Source organism: Neodiprion fabricii, chromosome 3 (assembly GCF_021155785.1).
Source record: "Neodiprion fabricii isolate iyNeoFabr1 chromosome 3, iyNeoFabr1.1, whole genome shotgun sequence".
NCBI classification, from domain to species: Eukaryota; Metazoa; Arthropoda; class Insecta; order Hymenoptera; family Diprionidae; genus Neodiprion; species Neodiprion fabricii.
The window spans coordinates 29,933,922-29,956,777 of NC_060241.1; the positions used below are offsets into that span (position 1 = coordinate 29,933,922).

At 43.8% G+C, this 22,856-nt stretch overlaps 1 protein-coding gene across 1 annotated transcript in view; it reads left to right on the top strand.

Annotated features, from left to right (window-relative positions):
* LOC124177815 (ras-related and estrogen-regulated growth inhibitor-like) overlaps nt 1-22,238 on the top strand; it is a 43,632-nt gene extending 21,394 nt beyond the window's left edge. Inside the window, exons 4-5 of the mRNA XM_046560650.1 lie at nt 13,994-14,175; nt 19,017-22,238. Of these exons, the coding sequence (XP_046416606.1) occupies nt 13,994-14,175; nt 19,017-19,275 (441 nt within the window). The 3' untranslated portion in view covers nt 19,276-22,238. The remainder of the gene's footprint in view (nt 1-13,993; nt 14,176-19,016) is intronic.
* Nucleotides 22,239-22,856: the final 618 nt, after the last annotated feature.

The following is a 22,856-nucleotide window of genomic DNA, read 5'->3' on the forward strand; positions in this document are numbered from 1 at the left end:
AGTAAGCCCAGGAGAGCACAGCGGTGAGGGAAGTTCATACTTGATTACCGTGACCTATAAGCTTAGCATTTAATCAAGAGTAATATTCGCCCCCAGCACCCTCATCCCATAAATCTTATAAATAATTCAGCCTGTCAAAAGATGGTGCAACATCGGGTGCAGTTGGTCTGGAATGCCGATAAGCCGAAGCGGCCAAACGCTTACCGAGCTGCCGTACCGCCTCTATTTCGAGAGGATGAAAACACTTCTAATTTCATTGCATGCTTTGTCGTACGTCAGTCGTCCCCCCTCTGAGCCTCCCACATTCAAACAAGTCGCCATTATTGTGTCCGGTATAAACAGCTCGCGTATGCCAGCCAAAGGGTCGATCGTCTCTTGCGATGCGCGTGTATGGACGTGCCATTGAAAAGAATCTCTCGCTATACATTCACTCGCATAAATGTCTGCCATCATCGCGAGCAGGTAACTCCTCGTACTTTACCTCGCACAAAGGCTGATCGTACACGCAGGCACGGCTCGATGTATGAAACTCCCGTTTCAACCTGTCAATCAAACACGCTGCCAGTCACTCCATCGAGTGCAATGCTAGTCACCTGGAGGATCCGTAAGGGCGTGACAATCGTGCAACCACCTCCCACGGGACGATGCGCATTACGTTATACCCGAGTGTTTCTTCCTCGATACCGGGAGGGGTGAAGCGAGGCATTCTATTCATTCTTCGTGATCGAAGCCGAGTCGATAAAATTCACGCGGAACACTCGTCTCTGTTCATCCTTGAGGGTGGTCGAGGGGAAAAATCAAACTCGCGCAGTCACGATCAACGTTTGAACGGTGGTTTGATTGCAGTACTTCAGGCTTGAGATGTGCTCAGAATTGTGGGGATTGGCACTTATCTTCGAGTCACGCTGGTGGATATGGACAATGGAGAAAAGGGACGTAAATGGATTTAGTCATCGTTTTCATTCGGCTGATTTATTGAAACACTCTGCAACGAGTCATTTCTACGACCCGTTGAGAAAACATCGTTCTTCGTTTACTCGCAAAACGAAATGCCTAATATGCGGAAGCATTTTTTCAACTGCAACTCGACGACGTTTCTGGCTTTTTATTCGATTCACGACCACGTTATACAAGCTGTACCGAAGGTGTGATGGAAAATCCGTTAATTGATGTTGTACAGGTAAAACCAACGTGATGCTATGTATCTTGGAATGCGCATCCATACCGTGCTGTCGAAAGGGTACCGTTTACCTTCTTCACTGAACTCTATAGGTGCACATGTATAATTGTCAGCCGATAACTTGAGATAGCTTTTCATCTATAGAACCCTTTTTTTAATCGCGGCGCTCTTATACCAGCTCTACGAGAATTTGTTTTTGTTCATCGTGTAGCCGCGGGTGAAGAATATATAAACCCCAAACTAATCGCCTCGATTCCTGATTATAATTGACTGCGTAGCCCACGGGTCAACGGGGAACCCATCAACGGATCCAAAGCTAAGAATACCGGCCGTCCGTCTAACTGCCCGCCGTCTCGAGTGACCTTGGCACGTCGGAGCCGACGGGTAGTAAGAACGAAGCTGCAAGCGTCTTACGTCGTCGGGGCTTCGACTCCCCCCCCGCCGCACAACAGAGATCCGGACAACGGAACTAGTCCGTCTTCGCTTCGCTTCGCCGCTTCGCTCGACGATCCACTGCAGACTCAAGAGAAATGGAAGAAAACGAGCACCGGATGCCCGTTTCTCGGAGACTTCGGGAGATCTACACCCCCGATTTTCCCGGAAACTGATCGCCTCTCATAGAGGCTATAATTGTCTCAGAAAAGAAGAAAATATCTGTAGGTTCATACCGTTCAACGTGAGCTTGCAAATGAATGAATGGATCGTTGGCAAGTGTCGAGGATCTTACCATGGAAAACCATAAACCGACTATCGGCAGAAGTTCGATGGTTATTGGCATCGGATCGTCGTGTCGATTCCCACAATTCTTGTCACCACATAACTACAAGCTGCGGGTAATCGTTGCGATCGACGACCACCAGACCTTTAATAATGGTGACCGCTGAAGTTGGAACAGTATATTTCCAAACGATATTGTGGAAAAACAGTTACGATTAGTCGGGGCCTTGCTGTGTGGTTGGTTCGAATTTATCAGTCGAAAAGGGATATTGTGTAGAGGTATAATCGAACCAAGGAGGCCATATGGACACGTTGAGAATGCGCGTGGGCGTGAACGTGACCAAGAGACGAAGAGGTGCAACGTAATGGAGATGTTTACATCTGGCGCCCCTGGCATGGCCCATTCGTCATATACGATGGGTGACAGATACCCTGGGCCCTTTGTTGAGGTGGATCGTTTTTGGGCTTTGGTGTATCGAAACATTATCTCCTGATTCAGGTTGACAGGTCGGGGCTTAAGAATTAACCCTTACACACGCCAAGCAGGTTAGAACCGATCCTCTCACGTTCAGCCTTGTCATTTACGAGTCATTAATTTGTTTCACACAATATCCATGTCGATGATCGTTACTAGTATCATTATTTTTACCGGCCCCTACGGTACGACATTTGCTGTACAAACTCTTCAGTAATTTCCAAGTTATTTCGATCGGTCTTTTCTTTTCCTTCGCTGCAGGTTTCGTGACGCTTCAAGGCCCAAACGATCGGTGTCTGGCGTACGTGAGACGCGGTTCATATATATTCGGTAGCACACTCTGCTCCGCGATAGGTGGGGCAGGCTGTTTTTAGCAAACTGGTTTCACGTGGCCTGTAATTAGAGTCTGTTTACAAAATGTTCGACCAATTTTTTTTCTCCAACATGGACTTGAGGAGAGAGAAAGAGAAGTTTGCACCTGTCGGACAAAAACCACAATACTACAAGCGAAAAAAAAAGTGACGAAAGAAATCTTCGTCTCATTTATATAACGCGCAACCCTCGCGGTATTCGATGTTTGCGCACAATCGTGCACGTAATTTCATCGTGTTGTTTAATAACGGAGAATAAACGATCCGCAATCCGCAGGAATTGAAAGTTACCACTCCGTAAAAAATTTTCTTAAAAACCTCACATTTTCTGTATACCGAACTACGTTTACTGAACTGATCGGTTGATGGTTGATTGTCGGTTTGCTGCCCGCATCCATTCGCGGACTTTGCGTATGTCTATGATTCGCAACAGAAAGTGGTGGTTATAGCCAATGGAGACTTACGTAGGGAAATGACACTAGTGTTACCCTCATCTACAAGTCATCCGTTCTCCGTTTGCGAATCGCACATCAACGATACGTTCAGCCCGAAGGCAAAATTTGCGATACTCTGGGATCAATGTAATTCGTGGCTTCGGAACGCAGACAGCGGAGGAGAAACTTAAGGCTGCGATATTGAATTGTGATTTGCCAAAGCGATTCGAATTTCGAGCCAGACGTTATGCCTGGCAAAGATATTGAACGCAATTGCGCGGTATAACGTGTGAATGTGTGCGTGTGTGTGCGTGTGTGTGTTGACCCGCAAATACTGGTCTACAGCTGGTGCATACGTGCAGCACCGATGTTTTCAAGTAATATAAAGATACAATAGGTACCGTTGATCCATGAGTTCAATAAATAACCTCGACAGGGAGCAGAGAGCTGTTCTTGCAATTTGTACCAGTTGAACGTTTTCCACATGTATATGTGTGTTTTGCACGTCCGAGTCCGATATCGAGACGTGGTGTGGGTATGCTACTCGCACATACAATTACCTGAAGATATAGTTGGATTTACGGTTCTACCTGTATCAAGTGCGCCCCGAACGAACGTCGGTATAAACCGTACAGGTAACGACGTTCGCTGCAACCAGGAAAAGGAGTAGTCATTGTGTGTTATGTGCCATGGCACCACTGCCACACTGTTCTACATCGATACAGATCTCCCAGATCCCGCTCCGATTTCAATCCCCGTATATCGTGATACTTTACGAGTTGACGTTTGATTTTTTGTTTAATTTTTTATTTTTTTTTCTCTATTCCCTGTTCATAATTATTTTTATCCTACCGACCGAAGGTTCCCAGCAGTGCAACCTACCGCGCAGCCAAGAATTTTCATTCGTATGTAAATCACTGTAGAGCTATCTATCTAGGCCTATTCATGTCGTCTGGACGATCCATTATCAAGTCGGATTAGGCAAGTGTATACGGTCATCAATTTTCATGAAATGGAAGTATTTTCTCTAACCTACTGATCTCCGGCGTTTTATTTTATCGATTTGTATCTCCACTATGCTCACAAGCATTAGATTTGCTTCCAGTCAATCTGGTTAGTCGAGAACTGGATCATCTGATAACCAGTACATAGAACGTGGAGTACTTTGTAGTGTTTTTCAGTGCAATCGTCTGATAAATTGATCACTGTTAGTTTCGCAAAAGGTTCAGTCAATCGGTGATGGAAAAACTGGGGCGAAAATTGACGTCTGGTTTCTTTCCATTTTTTCTACCGCCGATAATAAGCATGCATAATCCTTGGCATGCACATTTGTCGCGTGCCGACTAGTTTCGAAATAATTATCCTTGGAGTTTCGCATACACTGTGACGGATTAGCAAGAAAATGCCCCAGAGCATGTTGGAGCTCCAGCTTGATAGTCTTACACGAGAGGGTTATAGAATCTCGACCACACTTGAGTTGGGTTACGAATTTCCGCAACCGTGAGAAAGTCTGATAGTGCAATTCCTGACACACATGATGAACGACAAGTGGTTATTAGGTTTCCGTAGAGAGAGGTTATTTTTTTTTTTCTTTTCTGTATTTCTGCAACTATGGCAAAGCCATCGTTCGAGAACCGCAGGAAAGCGGGTAACCGTAGTGTGAACGATGTTTTCCGACACACTATCGCGAAACAGGAAGTGAAATATTCGTGTCACGATCAAGGCCAGCAATCGACGGCACTGATCGAGCTTCCATCACCTTAACGCGTCGCGCACTAATAGTGAATACCGTTTTGTCGAAGACGGCCGACTGACCCGTCAACTCGCCACGCTCGTTCTGCAGGCTGTGCGTTACGTACGTGAGCCGATGAGGATGAAAATGATATGAGTCAGTAAGTGATCAATTTTGGTCATGCAGCCTGTAATGTGTAATTTAACGCAACATCGGCTCGCCGCTGTTATTGGGCGAATTGTAGTCCTTGAGGGTAAAAAAATTGACTTGTACCAATTTCATTTCCAGCAGGACTGTGCAGATCGAGGTATCATTATAAGAGCCGGGTATAATTGCGGGAAGTCGATTATACGCACTGGTAAAATGAGAAAATGATTTTTGAAAAGTGAAAAATAAACCACGTAGGACCGCATTTGCATGTGACCAGAAACATTTAAACCAGGCACAATCCGCGGAACAAGATTTACATTCGGTCGTTTGAATGCCTAGGAAATGATGATTTATAGCGGAAGTTATGTTATACGTCTACACCTGCGTAAAAGGCCACGGCCACTATTGCAAAGCCGAATGAAAACGCGGTATGTCGGATTTGTTTGCGGATTTTACTCTCGCAGGTTTACATTCTCAGGCTGCTCTTCGCGGAGGGACTGAATTAGACTCGACTGCATCATGCGCGGCGATATGAAAATTTATGAAAATCTAATTACAGGAGATAATTCATCGGCGGCGTGATGCTGGCGCGTGTGGCAGTGCAGCACTTTGCAATGTTTAGTCAAGCGTTAAATACGTTCCAAATGTTATGGAACGTGTGACTTTTAACGCAATACAATCCGTGACTCATACCTTATTGCCTGTACGAACGATATACATACGTGTACGATCGAGTCGCGTGTTCTCCACCAACGCCTCCGTCTAATGCGCAAAGGCTTCCTCGAACCCGTTCCTATACTTTGGTTTGCGGGGACTTAGGGCTGTACGAGAGTAAACACGAGAATGTTGGTTTGTTGCTACAAATCCCAACGTGACACCTTGTTTGATATTCTCTTCGGACATTTGCGTTTGTTCAACCGAAGCGACTTTAACGGGGAAAGCACATCTCCAAAATGATTTGTCGGAAATTCTAGACGCGTTGCGTCGACCAACGGCACTAACAATAAGCTTTAACGTGACCGAATATTAGAATGTAAATCGCACTCAACAATTTTGCTGATTGGTTGCTTCGATTAAGTCGGTCGAATCGACTGCTCCTCGAATTACCGATCACTGTTCGCGAGACGTTATTTTATGTCAGAACTACTTGGTCACCACTCGCTTAATTTCCGGATGAATTGCTTGTAGGATCGAGATAAAATACAAATTTCTCGTAATCAGTTGAAGGAGATTGATTAGCGTCAAGTCGATGATTGGTGGAAGAAAAAGAAAAAAGAAAAAAAAAAAACAACTGCATCAAAATAGAAAATGAGAAGCGGAGATTGCTAAGTGGTTAAAAACCGTAATTGGTTCGAATCAGTGACGCGAGTGACGAGAGAGTATCTCGACGCCAATCACGGTGCGAAGCGGACGTCGCGTCACATCGCGTCGTTGAGCAGGGTGCTTTCGTCTCTCGACTCGGACACGCGACACGCGTCTGTCGTCGATCGTCACGTCCGTGAACAGCTGCGTTGAGCCAGACCATAAATTCACCGTTGCCTCAATAAAATGTAATAGTGATCCAATAAATTTCTCTTAGCCTTAAATGGGCAACAACCTCCATTACCAATCGCCGTGATGACAATTGCGAAATATAAACGGTTATTCCTTAGCAAGAATACACAATAGAAATTGAAGAACATTTTTATGTTGCGTGGAGATATTGCGCAAGTATTCCGCCTCGTGTAACCTAATGCCGACGCTGTTAAGTTTTTTCATTGTATAATTCTTGATTTACAAGTGCATCGTGCATTTGGCACGCTAAATATAGCAAAATCATTGTATCGTTCTCTTCAATGGATAGAGATAATCACTTTGTGATATCGTGGTTAATCAATCGTCGCACTGCTTAAGATTAAGTGTTATATGCATTGAAAGTAGTAAAGTACCGTTAGTTTCCTTATAATTTCCGAAATGACGACCAAGTTTTCAGTAATCATATCACAAACGGTCTCTGGTGCTGATGGTAAAACTACTATGCCGTGTGTTACCTAATGCTTGTATCTATTAGTGCGGGGAGGGGGGGGGGGGGGGTTCATTTTCCCCACACATCGTATTCGGTGCATGAAAATTATACCGATGTGAGGTATGAAGTGGATTTGAATAAACTGTCGCAACGTGGTATTCGATCGAGGCAACTATAAATATAACTGCACCCAATAAGGTTACAGTTGAATATCATTGTTAGTGTGCGTTAAAAACGCACGTTTGTCAATTGATTGCTCGGAGATTCCGATCAACTGATAATATGTAACAGCGCAAGGCCCCGTGGCTTTCTTGTCGATGCTAATTCTCGTATGCCATGCGGATGGGATATGGGAAGCGATGCAGAATCCCTGCGAGATGCGCCCGATCGCTATTGTATTTTAATCGATCCATTTCACAAGACGACACGTCGACAACCTATGAGTGGTTCATGCTTGCCCGACTGCCTGCCTACGCTCACCGTAACTTGTAACGGCGTCGTGATGCCGTGGCATGAAGTCTACTTAATAAACCGTACGTGCAGACATTAAACCTGATAAATTTACGAATCCCCGTCACCACCACCACCACCACCACCACCACCGCCTCCACCACCATTATCGCTGCGGGTACTCGCTCTGCCCACCGTCAAGTCTTCACTTTGTGGACTGCCACATGCTGGATGTTGATTGCCGGAGCGTCAACTCACTTCCTTATACTTTCCCATAACAATATCGTATATAACAACGCCACTGTAAATATCCTAAGCTTTACGACAACTGCGGAACGAGGGTCGTACGATTACAAACGTCATATTCCCATCAATCGTACGTACTCCACTCCTCGATATTGATAAAACGAATCACGTGCTCATGATCAGCCTGTACCCTACTAACGGATAGCAACTTAAGACGGAATACGCATTGTAATATTCTGCTGAACGATTTTTCTTCTACCAATGTCTTACCTTTACTACCCTTTAATTACCCGCATCATCTCAATGCAGCCGTAAGTAATTTGCGCTATTCGAACGGGCGATGGGCCGGTCGAAAATGTTAAGCTGTAAGTCGTAAATCTGACCGGTGGTCGTAACTGTTTTAAAAATGGGAATAAAAAAGAGAAAGAAATGCTATTAACTCCGAACAGCCGGGCTTATGATTATTCACGCCCGAAGTTGTCCTTTGCATTGTGCGTTTATCGTCTTGTCACGTAAATCTCTACACGCGTCCGGTGCCTGCAACGTATTATATATTACAAGTTCGCGCCCAGGTCAAGCGATCGGAGAGTCTCGGTTGAAAGGCAGGCGGTGACGATGCAACAACGATGCTCTCGGACCAACCGCGAATCACGGCTCAAGCTCGATTGTAGTGACACACTTCCCCAATTCTTGCATTGTTCTTCCGTGTGTTTCAATCGCATCGGGAGGCTGGCGAGATAAGATTAATAGCAGTCTTACCCTTGTAACTGCATACTCCACAGCCTGCACCGTGTAATTATTACTTTACTTTTCATGGCACAAGAAGGTATATACCGGTCTGTGCAATGCACGTACTGCAACCGCGGTCATTTACGATGCTTGCCCTCTACCGTACGAACCGAACTGCATCACGGACCCACGCAAAACGCTCGAGCAAAGCGGTTAATTGCGAATTATTATTCACGGACTTTTGAAAACGGAGATGAGGCGGATACCGCAATTGCAAGAAAAAACTCCAGAGCCGATCCTTGGATAGCCGATATTAACGTCCGCGTCTGCCGTATGTAATGCTCGCAGAAGTACCTTGGCACGATACAGTCGTCATCGTCTCTGTCGGAATAACAAGGGGCCAGCGAACACCTTGGCGAAGTACCTGAGACCGAGCAAATAGTAGCGACAGGACAGTCAAGCAGGATGTCGAGACGGCACCGAGCTGTTGCTCTATTCAAACCAGCCTGCACTCGCAGGAATTCGAACTTAAGGAATGTATACTCGCAGCGACTTGCACTTTGCTCTCATACGGTGTGCAAATATTTAAACCACGCGTCGTTGGTTGGTGAGGCAGTTAATTGTCACGGGTTCAAATTGCGCGAAGTACTTTTGAGAAGGTTGCAACATGTTGCAACGTTTGCACATCCGTCAACTAGGATACCCAAAACTTCGTGTAGTTTAATTCGAACGAAACGCTCTCTTCCAAATACTGCTTGCCGAATGTGCGTGGAATCGCGTCGTATCTCGAACAGTCCTTATCGGCAGAGAGCCTTGGGCGTGGTGTCGGTATGCGTTTTTAAAATATTTTGTTTTATAAATTTCTTTTCGCTACCCCGGTCAAGGCTTGGTGAAACGTTGACAGAAAGGATATGACGAGAGTACAAGCTCCCTGTGGCGATGACTGTGGCACGCAGAGAGGCCTGTTGCCCTTTGGCACCGTTGACTGTGTGGGTAAAACACACATGGTACCGAAGTTACACAAGCTTACAGAAGTTACGCTGGAAGGCAGCCGGTATAACGTCGCCCGATGCCCGATAGGAGCCCCTCGTTGGTTTCCTGGCGTTTCTACCTTCAGATGCAATGATTCCGTTGACAGCGTCATTTCAAACCTCTCGTCTCTTGCGCGATTCCCTCGACGTCCTCTGAAGCAGTATTTATATTTCTCGTTTTCCAAGCGGGAGAAAAGAAGGTCAGAGATCATCGTGATGATGACGTAAACGCAGTAGGAATATGAAAGATATCGTTGAAAAAACAACTTTGCTGGAAAGGAGAAAGAAGAAAAAGAATAAGAAGTCAGAAGAAGAAGAATAAGAAGAAAGCTGCTGCACACGTTCGGTCGCCGCGTATATTCGAACCTGCAACTGTATCCTTCCCAAGTCTTCGGTATAACAGCGCTGGATCATTAGTCTGACGGCGGTAGTATTATGTGCAGACATGACAGTGAAAACAATTAACAAGAGGAAATAATATATCCTAGGGCATTACAGACATCTCTCGCTTCGTGTACTGGCCATGCATGATACTCTCTGTACGGAGTGGAAGAAAAAGGAAATATACGAACACAAGAGCCTTCCACGAGCTATCTCATCTCTGTGCCTCTTTTCTTCATACCCTCAACCTACCCGGGCGATTGTTACGTAATCGTTATCAATCTACGATCAGCGCTAACTTCACTCTGATTCTTTGCTCCTCGAGGCGACGACAACGCACGGTAAATAGTTGGACGATGTAACCGGCCGTGCCTCTCTGCTTTATCACGCTGATACCAAGACCAGCCCTTTTCCTAACAGTAAAACGTAACTTTTAAAAATTCACTGGCACGTCGTTAGGGGACGTGGTTCATCTTTCCTTTTCGAATCACGAACCCTGAAATATTCGGCAGCCGCAGACGTGACGCGTAAGATTTCGATCTATGGTTAATTTGATCCCGGCAGCATCTGACCCTTCGGCCTCACGAGTCCCGGGTACGGTATAGAGGTACCTGGTCGAAACCTGGTATCATTTACAATCGCTTCGGTAATTGCCTAATGATGTCTGCCAGTTCTCGGGCATCGTGTTATGTAAAGCTAAATATTGAAACAACGGTATATAGGTAGGTAGGTAGGTAGGTACCACGTACCAACCGATGTGTCTATGGATGTACCGGGATCGGGGTTTCGTACTGCAGGCCGGCTGTTTCATCGTTATGAAATTTTCGGGCCGCCTCGAGGGGGAGGCAAACATGCGTAAATACATGTACCCGCGCGTATTTATCTATAAGTACGCGTACGCGCGATCTCTACGGGGGAAAATTGTGTTTGTGTGCACAGGTAGACGCGATATGGGCATATATCTGCCCACCTTATCCCATTAAACTAACGCGTACGTGTGCCCGTTGGATTGCTCAAGCTCCTACTCGTCATAACATCGCAAGTTCCTCCTGTGTACATCTAACTACCAAACACACCGGTATCTCATCCAATTGTCTTGATACAATCGATCAATAAATATTTATGAGCTATTAAATAGCGTTACCACATCGGTCGTTTTACCTACGTTCAAACGTATTGGTTTAGTATTCGACGTTCGAACCTCTCAAGCAGATGTTACTCTCGTGTTCTTTCGCTGCTTGTTCCCGGTATTACCAGCTTCCTCCTCCAGACTCCAATCACCTCTTCAATGCACGAAGATGAATGCTATTACGATTCCAGCAGCTATTCCAACCGGAGTTTCGCTCAAAGGCTTCTACTCGTATCCACACGAGGCTACGGCATTCGGTTTCCGTTCGAAATCCGATGAAATCCGGCCTCTACACTTACAGTACGGAGCCTAGAATCGGTAGAATAACAATTACAGGTTCATTAAAGTTCGAAACCAAAGTTTGGATGTCGGATGTCGGATGTTCAGAAAGTGACGTCACCCGAATTTTTTTTTCTCTTGACGTCATTGATATATAGTACTAGTCGACGAAAATCAGTTGGTCGAATTTCTCAGTTTGGAAACAACCGCGCAGTTGAGCGGACGGATGAGAATTGCGCTCCGCGGATTTCGAGTATCTACCGGGTTCTCTACCTCCTGGATCCTGCGCTTCGGGTTCGCTTCCTGATACAGCTCGAGTTCCAGGATAAGCGCTCCATAGTTTCTATGCTCCAGGTCCACTATCTGGTGAAACTCGACTTTCAGGACAATCGCTCCGTAGTTCCTGCGCTCCAGGTCGGCTACCTGGTGGAACTCGACTTCCAGGACAAAGGCTCCATAGTTCTGGCTGTCCAGGTTCTTGACCTGGTGACTTTCGACCTTCAGGACTAATTTTCCGTAAATTTGGCTGTCCAGGTCCTCCACCTGGCGGATCTTGACTTCCAGGACAAGCGCTCCGTAGTTTTGGCTGTCCAGGTACTTGACCTGGTGACTTTCGACCTTCAGAACTAATTTTCCGTAAATTTGCCTGTCCAGGTACTCCACCTGCTGGATCTCGACCTCCAGGATAAGCGATCCGTAGTTTTGGCTGTCCAGGTCCTTGACCTGGTGACTTATGACTTTCAGGACTAATTTTCAAGTTTACAAGTTTGATTATTGAAAATGTCATGTTTTTTACTATCAAACCAATATGCATGCTTCAGATAACATTTTGAATCGGAAAAAACCGAACGACCAGGATTAACAAATTGCAATTGGTGAGTGGTTGGCATTGTGCACATAGGAATACATGACAATAACGTCCTTCGATTAGAGCTAAAATTGCTGTGCGTCGTGTTTCAAATCTGTCAGCACTTAGCTGATTGTTCTGTGGTATTTTTTGACGAAATTTATTGTCACAAAATCACAATACGTTATACTTACATGAATGCGTAAACGTGATTTGTAGCATTATATAGAAAAAATCTTTCGGGCAGATTCGGTTTGCGTCACATGCACAAAGACAGTGTTCATTCTGTATACTGTGAAGCAAATACCAGAATTTATTGGGGGGTCCATTGTGCCCCAGTCTCCCCTACAACTATGTCATCTGGTGAAACACTGACAACTAGTAAGCGAGAGCACGAGCACAAAAACCAGCTACACTAGGCATCCGACCCTGAGCGAGCTTTAGCGGGCGAGGGTTTTAAAGCTAGTAACAATTACAGGTTCACGATCGGATCGCTATTAAAACATGATCGACTTTCTTTTCAATGCTCAGGAACGATGAAGCGGATTTTTATCAGTATCTTCAGTCGTCCATTGTAATGAGAAAAAATATTTCATACCGGAGTTCTTTGAAATTTTAACTTTTGAAAGTGTATCTAGGATTATTGTGTACCGGTAGCAATGAAACAAAATCTTTGTAATCTGACCATGCATCTTCTCTACGATAGAAATATTATTCCGAGGCAAGTTCGTACAGCAGCCAATCGCATGCGTACGTAGCCCTTCTTCTATTGCAAAAGTTCCTCTCGGTTTAATTGAACCGTGGCTGATCGAACATCGAACTCACCGACTGCGTGACACTGCTCAATTTCCTAAATGAAATTCAACTGACTAAACACGTCTTCGAGGCGTTGGGGAGTAGACGGTTATTAAATTATACATGAATAAAAAATGAATGCAGCTCGGTCATTTCATCGATAGAAGCGTTTGAGTAATTGTTGAAAGTTGCTACCTAATCGTCCGCGAGGAGGATGACAGTGAATTACAGAATTAATTATAACTTATGTCTCTGATGGAGAATATCCTGGAACACCTGAAGTGTATTTTTGATAACGTCCGAGTCTTATCGCAGCAGGTGACTACAGACTCGTGTAGCGCAATGAGTCCAAGTGAAAGTTATAGTGCCGTTAGGAATAAGATCAATTGCCCCTTGTGTTTTGGACCTTTTGGTCGTCGATTGTCTGGTAGAGAGAGAACCGTCTGTACGATGAGCAATGCAGATTTTACTCCTTCAATATTTCTGCTACCTGGTCAATCAATTTCGTTCGGGAAAAATTTCCTTACCGAGGGGTACCTGACATCGTATTTCAAACGTAACCGGGAATCACTTATCAGCACTGTATGTAATTTTTTTCTTATCTCATATCTCTGATCGGATAATGAGCGGGCACGAAAAATTGGCAGTATGCAGTCAACTGGTTCCTGTGAAGTGGGCTCGTATTCGAGTGCGGCATAACATCTACCTTGGTATTACAAGTTACAAGGCAGTTAATTGAATTACCGGTAGAAGGATTGAAAGCTCGATTGCACGCACAAAAATAACACTCTCTTTTGATAAAATACATGGTATATGTATTTAAGCGGCTTTCCCGCTGATGCGAATATAATTCAACAGTTTTGAACCACGGGTTGAATTGAAATGGCGAAGCTGTCTACCTGTCTCTCTGCCTGCCTACCTGCCTGTCCGTCAGGCGGCGTAAAAAGTGTAAAAGAACTGCTGCACCGACGCACTTGAGGCGCAGGTTGGTACGCAAGAACGCTGCAGCGACGAGCTTTAAGTCGAATGTGCATATTTTCAGGAAAGCGGCTGCCTCTACTCGCACATAAGATGGGGCGAGGCCTTCGTCGTGGTTTACAGCGTGACCTGCAAGCGGAGCTTTCAGGAGGCGAGGGGCCTCCTCAAGCAGCTCGCGGACCTCCGCTTACCTTCCTACTTCACAGCCCTCCTACTTGGCAACAAGCGCGACCTGGATCATGCGAGGTAATTCACACTTCAATTTTTCTCACAATTTTCTATCATTTTCTTTACTTCTTCAACACAGTCTCGACGCTATTTCTTACTACATCGTACCTGCGGCTGGGACAAAAACTGGTCTATGCTTTTTCTTCCAATTCCTAACTCAACACTCTATTCAGACTTACCGCGGGCTTAAGCCGAGACCAGTTTTTACCAGAACTCAATATCTCTTTAAGTGGACGTCTTCTTTTCACAAGCTGTCGGCTCATTCCAAATTATTTTTAATCATGGGCTACGAAACATCGGATAATCATTTTCACGATTACATGTAACGTTCGGTAATTAGATAATTACGTGCTCACTTGTGAGGATAGTTTCGTCGAACGAAGGCGCTCTTTGAATCGAAATGATCAACGTTGAAAATTCGCAACCCTGAAATTTAAAACCAAACAGTTGAGCTGTGCCAATTCTGATAACCACTAAGGAAGCAACGAAGCCGAATCTCTGCGCTCCGTTGTGATTTTTTATTATCTTCATTGGAATGCGAAACGGGAATTGCGAATGGAAATGTGCAATTTGCACGGCTGTTGGCCGGTGCCCACATTTGAAATCCGAGTAGAAGCGGCACGGCGCCAGTCCAGAGCTCATGGTCCACTCTGCCGCACCGCAGAGCACCGCACAAGATACCCGGTAGTGGTTGGTATTCGATTCTGGTCACCTAGAAACCATTCACGCGATCTCCGTACACGCACCCTCCGTCTGCTTCATTTCGATCAAATGGAAATTGATGGAATGAAATTCTTGAACGCTGCGTTAATTGAATTAATTCGAGCTTAGGCCAGTTTTGCATCAGTGCAGATGATGGAAATTAATTTATGTTTGAATTCAAGGTACAGCCATTAAATTAAATCGTATTCTTTATGTCGCGAGAATGGACGTTTGTATCGTAAATACGAGATCAGTTCGTGATGGTGTTGATAGTCTTTAGTTCTTGAATTCTAATGCTGCCCAATTTCGTTTACACATTACCGCGTCAGTGTCAATTTTTTTCATTTTCTTTCTCTTTAAAGTTACTTTCCAGTTTCGGTATATTTTTTTTTTTTTTTTTTGGAAACACATCACACTAGATTTTACGGAGAATTGATTAAAATTATGTACGTTCGAGAATTCGAAAAAATTAGAAATATAAGTGAGAAAAAATCTACACGCTCAAGTTATTTGTTGTATAAATTAGGATTAGGCAAGAAATCGTGATTTGATAATTACAAGTCTGATCACCAGAAATGTAGCACAGTATTTGATTCCTTTGATTAAAGAGGGCGTGCGGTGTATCTGTGCCGATTGACTTTTGCTAATCCTATCATGAAAATACTGTAAAGTAGGAGGAGATATAAATTGATACCTATATTCCTTCAAGCTGAGAAAGTAGACGCCCTGGTACAACATATCAGAGAATCTTGTCTGCGTCGCAGGTCTCGCTGATCGATCCCATTAACCACTGAACGTATATTTGTTTATTTTTTTTACTGTCCGTGATTCGAATAATCCAGATGTGTGTCTAGCGTTTTGCCAGAAATAAAACATTTGATCGAACCGTGGTGTTTTAACTACGTCGCAGTAGCAACCAATGTCACGTGACAGGGAACTTGGGATCTGAATAAATTTATTCAATCGACGAGCGAAGACGAAAAACGTTGAAATACATGTTTGATAAAGAAACTGCGATAAACTTTACACTTCATTTTCATTCGTTGCTCGATTTTTCAACGCATACAGTCTTCCTTCTTTCATATCACCGTAGTTTTCCAAAGCGTTTTCCGCTCATAGATGCACAGCCCTTTCCTGACTCTGACTCTGACTCTGAAAATCAACATAAGTACGTACGCGAAGTGAACGGTCGCCAGAGAGCGTGTGGCTATAGAGCGCAATATTGCTCTTCCATAAGTTTTTATATTTGACCGCGGTGAAACTGCCTGTATGTAATAAAATTTAAATGGTTGAAGGCGTTTCTAAAAATACGGCGTATGAGGGATACAATTCCGTAGAACATGGGGTTGAAGAACCTAAGATTCCGCCGACACATTATTATGGTGCACAAAGACCTCAAAATACGTCCAAGAGCTACCCCTAAAAATTGCTTAAGTGATGAAATTCCTTGCTGAACGTACGGTGCAATTCAAAGAAATAATGCGAAACAAACTCAGTGCGGAGTAACCGAGGCATGCAAAAGGGCAATGAAACAGCTGTAAGTGCGTTGGGTGACGTCGATGTCAGCTGACAGCGTATTACTTGTACAGTCTTATTGAACTGACGTTGTGAAGTCAAGGTCCAAGCTTTCTCCACTAGCGCACAAGAACTTGTAGTGCAAGTAACAGATAATGTATAATTACGGGACTCTGTTTCTCTCATACGCGTCATTTTTATTTTTTTTTTCTTTTTCTTATTTTTCCCTTCTGTCTCTCTGACGACCATATACATATATATACACATGTATATATATGTATAAGGTACAATGTCGTCGAGTGAACTGGAGCAGCAACGAATTGATTTCAGCGTATTTTTTCTTGATACGTCGTCGTTATAACTACGGCAATATATATTGAAACATAATTACATTAATAATTGATTATCCAATTAAGCTTCCGTGTCTGAGTATGATCGTACATGAGGCGGAGCGCAAAGTGTTATAATATACACGTATACATTATGTACGCTGGTTATAACGGAGTACCTGATGTTCGACGTTCTTTTTACCCGCCCGGAATGGAAAGGAGAAATCCGTTTAAGATGTATTTTCCGTACTCCATATTCTCCTTCGGCATTAACAATCAATATTCAACCGGGTAAATACATTATACATAACATATATTCTTGGCGTATGATGCAGTGTCTGCGGGATACGTATATAACGCGGGGAAGCATCACTTCATTCAAGTCTCGTTTCGTCGTTTCTCTCTCATTCTAACAAAGAGAATAAACGAAAAAAAAAGAAAGAAAAACGGAAAAGAAAGACAAAAAAAAGGGTCAAACCGGATCGTGGCATTCGAGCTTGCGTATTTTATGCGAACGCTCGAATGACTATCGAGCAATATTTATGAACGCAATTAAATTTGCGGTACACGTGATGTCCGGAGTGTTGAGCTATCGCGTGGGTGGGTGGTTCCACTGCCCGGCACGTTGCCCTACGTCACACTACATCGCTCGATGCGGTGTTCAGCCTTCTCTCTTTTCTTGTTTTATTATTTTATAGAGGAGGCAATCGGGCACTCCGTACGGTCCCGACTCCAGGCTTCGCCAGATCCATCGCACGGTGCAACGCAGCGCCCAACAGCCATTTCACTTCCACTATTATACCCATAACCTTACATTGAAGCCATCTCAAGACTGCCCAGGTTCCCTCTCGACTCGCCTTTATTCCTAACATCGTATAAACCTCAAGCTCGCTCCGTGCACGTTTCATCTGATCCGATTAACGTCACGTGGCAATAATCTTCACACGGGGGAAAAAAGCTGTCGATATTTTACCGATAAACGCTTTTCTACCATTATTCTCAGTATTGGGTCACACATGTTAACTCGTTAGCCGGCCGTCTGATTAATGGGATCGAAATATTTAGCACCATTCAATATGATTTGGCGATCGATATGCTGCAGGGACAAATCTATTTTTGACTGCCCGAGTAGAGGTCAAGCACCTCGTCGGTTAAACTTCGCCCGTTACACGATATCGATTCGAGCTGATGTATTACGTCTATTATAGTATTTCCGTGCACGTGCCCGCGGAATGGCAAAAGCTCGACGAAACCGTAGACAATTCTTATCGAATTAACAGTCTTTGAATTATGCAAGCTGAAATAATCCAATAACAAGGTCACTGAAACAACAAAACTATACGCCGATCCTGCGGACATTAGAACGCTACAAAAAAACAACAACAATTAGATTGCAGTTCTGTAATTGGTTACCGGTGGTAGAGAACATCAGCTAGAGAAGTCGGTGCATCTCGGGGGACAATCTAATAAAAGCTCGTAATGATATTACAAATTTGAAGTGGTTGGTGGGTGAATACAATCTCCTCCGGCTTCACCGCAGGCCTGCAGTGTTACCTCTCTTATTCAGAGCGTGCCCACTTCTGGCTCAGAACCAAAATTTTCGTTCTAAAACTGCATCGAGGAAATCAAACACCGCTGCACTCAACGTATCAACGAAAGTCGAATATGCACGTACGAATGGCTAACATCGGATGCTTGCGTGGATAATACGGAGACACTGCTATCTGCGTGCACATTCGACTTAGTTTCGTTTTACCAAAAATTCATTACTCGCATTGAATTTTGTCCGTTTCACAACGCGGAATGTACCTGGCAGATTTTATTTTCCTTTCGTAGTTGATTTATTATAACTTTTCCAATTTTACATGAATTTGAATCTATTTTTTCCCAGAATAAAATTCCAAGCTTAACTTTAAAAATGTATTGATTATACATTTTAGTGCAAATCGACTGACAAAACTGCAGTAAATTGAACAAAAAATGCAATCGAATACTGAAAGTAGATGCTTTGAAATCGACGTTGAAGACTCGAACCTCAAAATGGTCCAATGTGGTCGAGTACTACCTGCTGACCAAAATTTGGTACAAAAGACAAAACGGCGAAAGACACAGGCAATACAAACGGCGGAAATTGGCTGCTGACTTGACCTTCGAGAAGATTCGGAAATGCGTAAAAATGAACACCGCTCACGTTGCAACATGCATTATACGCAGTCGGAGGAAGCGGAAAGTTGCCAGAGGCAGGAATGGCTCCGCATCGCACGGACGGCTATAGGGTGACAGGTGTCGTAATCCGTTTGTTTCGTGTTTCAGAGAGGTGTGCGTGGACGAGGGTCAGCAGTTGTCGCTGGCTCACGGATGCCAATTCTACGAGGTCAGCGCTGCGGAAAGTCCCGCAGGGGCGGCCCTCGCCTTCCAGGCTCTCCTCCGGGAAGCCCGCTCGGTCCAGCTGCTCCGCGCTCTTCCGATACGCCGGAAACTTGGCGTTCACTCGGTGTCGCGGGTACTCGGTACGATATTCGGGAAGAATACCACCAAAGACCGGAAGAAAAGGCCATCTCTGAGTATATGACGTCTCCTGTGCGCGCTTCTCCTCGGTGGAAGTGACGATCCCAGGCATGGGACGGACGTGATCGTGCTGAGCAGCAGCGTGCACGGAAACTAGCGGCGTGTGATTCCTTCGTGGATGTAATTTCACTCGGTTATATTATTTTTATTTATTACGGGTACGCGTTGCGGTGGTTTTTATGTTTTTTAGTACGTCTGCAAGAAACGTAACGTTTTGTCTGTACCACAGTTCGAACATTTGATACGTGCAGAAACATATAGTTCGAGATAGAACTGCAGCTACTTTGAAATGGTTTGATTTATTTTCATCTAAATTTGGTACTTGGAATTATCTGGTCTGAATCGAATATTGAAATAGCTAGCGGTACAATTGTCTTTCCAAAAGGCGTTTCACTCGCTTTCCCAATTCTTTTTCTCCTCATTGGAATAATGGAGTCGAAATTCGAAAAGTAAAAACCACCCAGACGTACCGGAAGTTCTTCTTAAACAAAAAGTGTTAGAAGTGGATATTGGAACGGAAATATAGCGTTACGGGTGTAAGTGCTTTAAGGTGTTGTGGAACTTAGATGTTCACAAGCTTACGTTTGATACTCACGAAAATTTGCCACCCTCTAATTTACGTGAGAAACAATAAGCGAGTAATCTGCATTTCTAAGTGCGTATAATGGAAGTGGGCAAGCATAACCGACATGCAGCATGTGCTGGGAATTGTAAAACATGTTTGCGGTCTATGCAGTGTTAGAAGTTAGTTTTCAGCTTGGACATTCCACATCTCAAAACTGGGCGTGGGCGGGAAAAAGTGCGGAAAATTCATACCCAGAGATTGATGTACGTAGTAATAATTACCGTTACTTCATAGCTATAATATAATATTGATAAAAAATGCATAAATGTACGCAGCTCTGTTAGTGTTACGTCAGGTAAAATATTTAGGTAGATATTATACTGTACGCTAGATTTATAAATCTATACACACAATGTGAACGCGTGCCAAGCATCGTCGGGTTGGTGCAATTGAATTATCGTCTTCGTTAATTTACCTCGAGGGACACAATGAGTTCAATTTATATTTTATAGGCTGTATACGGATCTCTTGAAGGCTTTATTTCGAATAATCGGCTTCTCATTATTTCAGTACTTAATACTCGTCTGTTCTATCGGCTGTTTATAAGTTTCTCGTGAAAATTTGCTGATACACGAGAGCGAGAGTGAGAACGATCGGCGATACTCTCTTGTCGCTGCGTCTTGGGCCAGGTGCCAAAGTATGGCTTGACTGCGTACGCAGTCGATGGGAAAACAGAAAAGGCAGAAAATACTTAATCCAAACTGTTTAATTTACGAATATAAACATGGTACGCTAAAACCGTTGTTATGTCAATGACTCAACACGGTCCAGCTCTCGCGTTATAAGGCCACTCTTTGAGAAGCCAGTCCTCGCACGATGAGCACGAAAACTCAAAAATGCACATACAGTGTGGTCGATGGTCCTTGATATGACTGCTAGGTGACAACAATTTATCTCTAAGTTGATGCAGCGTGATCTGAATTTTTGTGGGGTTCAAACTGGTGCAGTAATTACATTTGGTGGATGTTAGGGATATTAAAAAGTAAGCATACGCGCATCGAATCAAGTCGTATACCTGACGTGCTGAATTATTTTCTTTCTTCTTTCTTGCTCTCCTTTTGAGCAGTCCCCTGACCGCCTTTGCTGCAAAATAAAGCAATGTGATGTATCGAAAAATAAGTGCCTTGCAACTCAGTTGTAGCCCAGAGAGTTTACATGACCATGTATCACGTGTACACGAGTATCAGTTCTTTATTCATCGATTCGGGAAGTTGTAACGCGTTATTAAATTACGGAACGAACGGACGTTCAAGTAGGTGAAATAGCCGGTGTTTCTTAAAGGCATTCGATGAAACATGTCCGAGTCTTAGCATACATTTTGAGATCATCGAAAAATTAATTCTGATTCCATCGAGCGTAGGTCGATTTTTCTGTCGTGTGAGAATACTTTACATAATCGTTGTACGTTTAATCTACGGTCTCTAGGTCGTCAAAACTCGAATTCTACACTCGTTTAACAACAAATTACAACCAGATAAAAGATCTTCCTAAATATGCTGAGTACTCGTACAGTAGCTGGTGAAAAAATGTTCGACAAAATAACGATGATCTATAGGTTGTAGATTTTGAAACTACGGTAGCTTCGTTGGCAAATTGCATTTGTGTCGGAATCTATCGTAATCTCCGACGAATTAAACGCAATTTCTAATCGGCCAGACGTGCGAGGTCCTCGGATCGACCCGTCAGTTGCATTCGAACGCAGCATCCCATCCCCTCGGCGGCCGGAGAATCTTTATACCCTGTAGTTAGCTCTCGGTTACAAGTCTTGTATTCAGCGGGGTTAACTTCCTAGGTTTTCGTATTTTCAATTCCGCGTACAACGTTTGCCGCAATAAACCTCTGGGCTCGTGATTCGAGCGACGGTCGCACAGCGAGAGCCTCCGTTGGCCGCAGGTTGAGGGTAGCCGGTAGCCTTGTCGGAGGTCGCATAGGTTGACCCGGGTGACCCCCGTGCTCAAGTACGAAGCCTCTGTTTCTTGGCGAAACCTTTCTTCGAGTCCTCCTCACCTCCGCGCCGGTACTTCCTGGCTGCAGCCCTTGCCCGACCCTCTGCCTATAATGCATCGGCATACCTACTCCGTGAGTCCGTGTCGTTAACGTAGCGTAAGTAACACGTATATGCAAATGGCGGACAAATCATTGTACAGAGTTCCTGTGCATAGGTATATCACGCACACGGTATACATATACATGTAGGCATATATGTTTATATACACCTATTCGCGAGGCCTTGAATATACATTATATGTGCGTGTGTGTGTGTGCGTGTGTGTATACATACCCATACGATACGTGTACACATCGAAGCGACTGAAATTAATGTAAATTTAAATTATATCCGATGTTGTTGTTGTTGTTGTTATTATTATTACTATTATTATTATTATTATTATTATTATTACTATCATCATTATTGTTGTATACAGCGTAGGTGGTTTATATATTAAGTCTTATTTTTGGAGTGCCCTACTTCCGAGTGAGCCTGTGCTAAGGATACTAGTAAATCTTAATGTTCCTAATCTAGAGTATAACCTTGAATTATATACATGTATTATACGGTTACGCGTAAACGCATGTTAGACGTATATTATTGTATATTTAAGTATGAAAGGCGAGCCTGCAGGTATATTAATGGTATACAACATTTTTTTTTCTTTCAGATTTTTTTAAATCAAATCATGAACGGATTTTATTCATTTGAATACTGCTTACGATTTTGGGATCTGAATAACCTAGATCGGCCATCTGAACGGTGACAGAAAATGTGATTTGGAAACTTGATTGTATTTTAGTTTAGAAGTGACGTTTTATCCTTCATACTACTCCGTATCGATTCAAATGTGACTGAGTGAAGGTTTTACAGCTAGCACAAGGTTTTTATAAAATGATTAGCTCATAAAAAAAAAACCATTTGCTGATCCTAACCAATAATATTCTCAACCAATAACTTCCGTAACCAA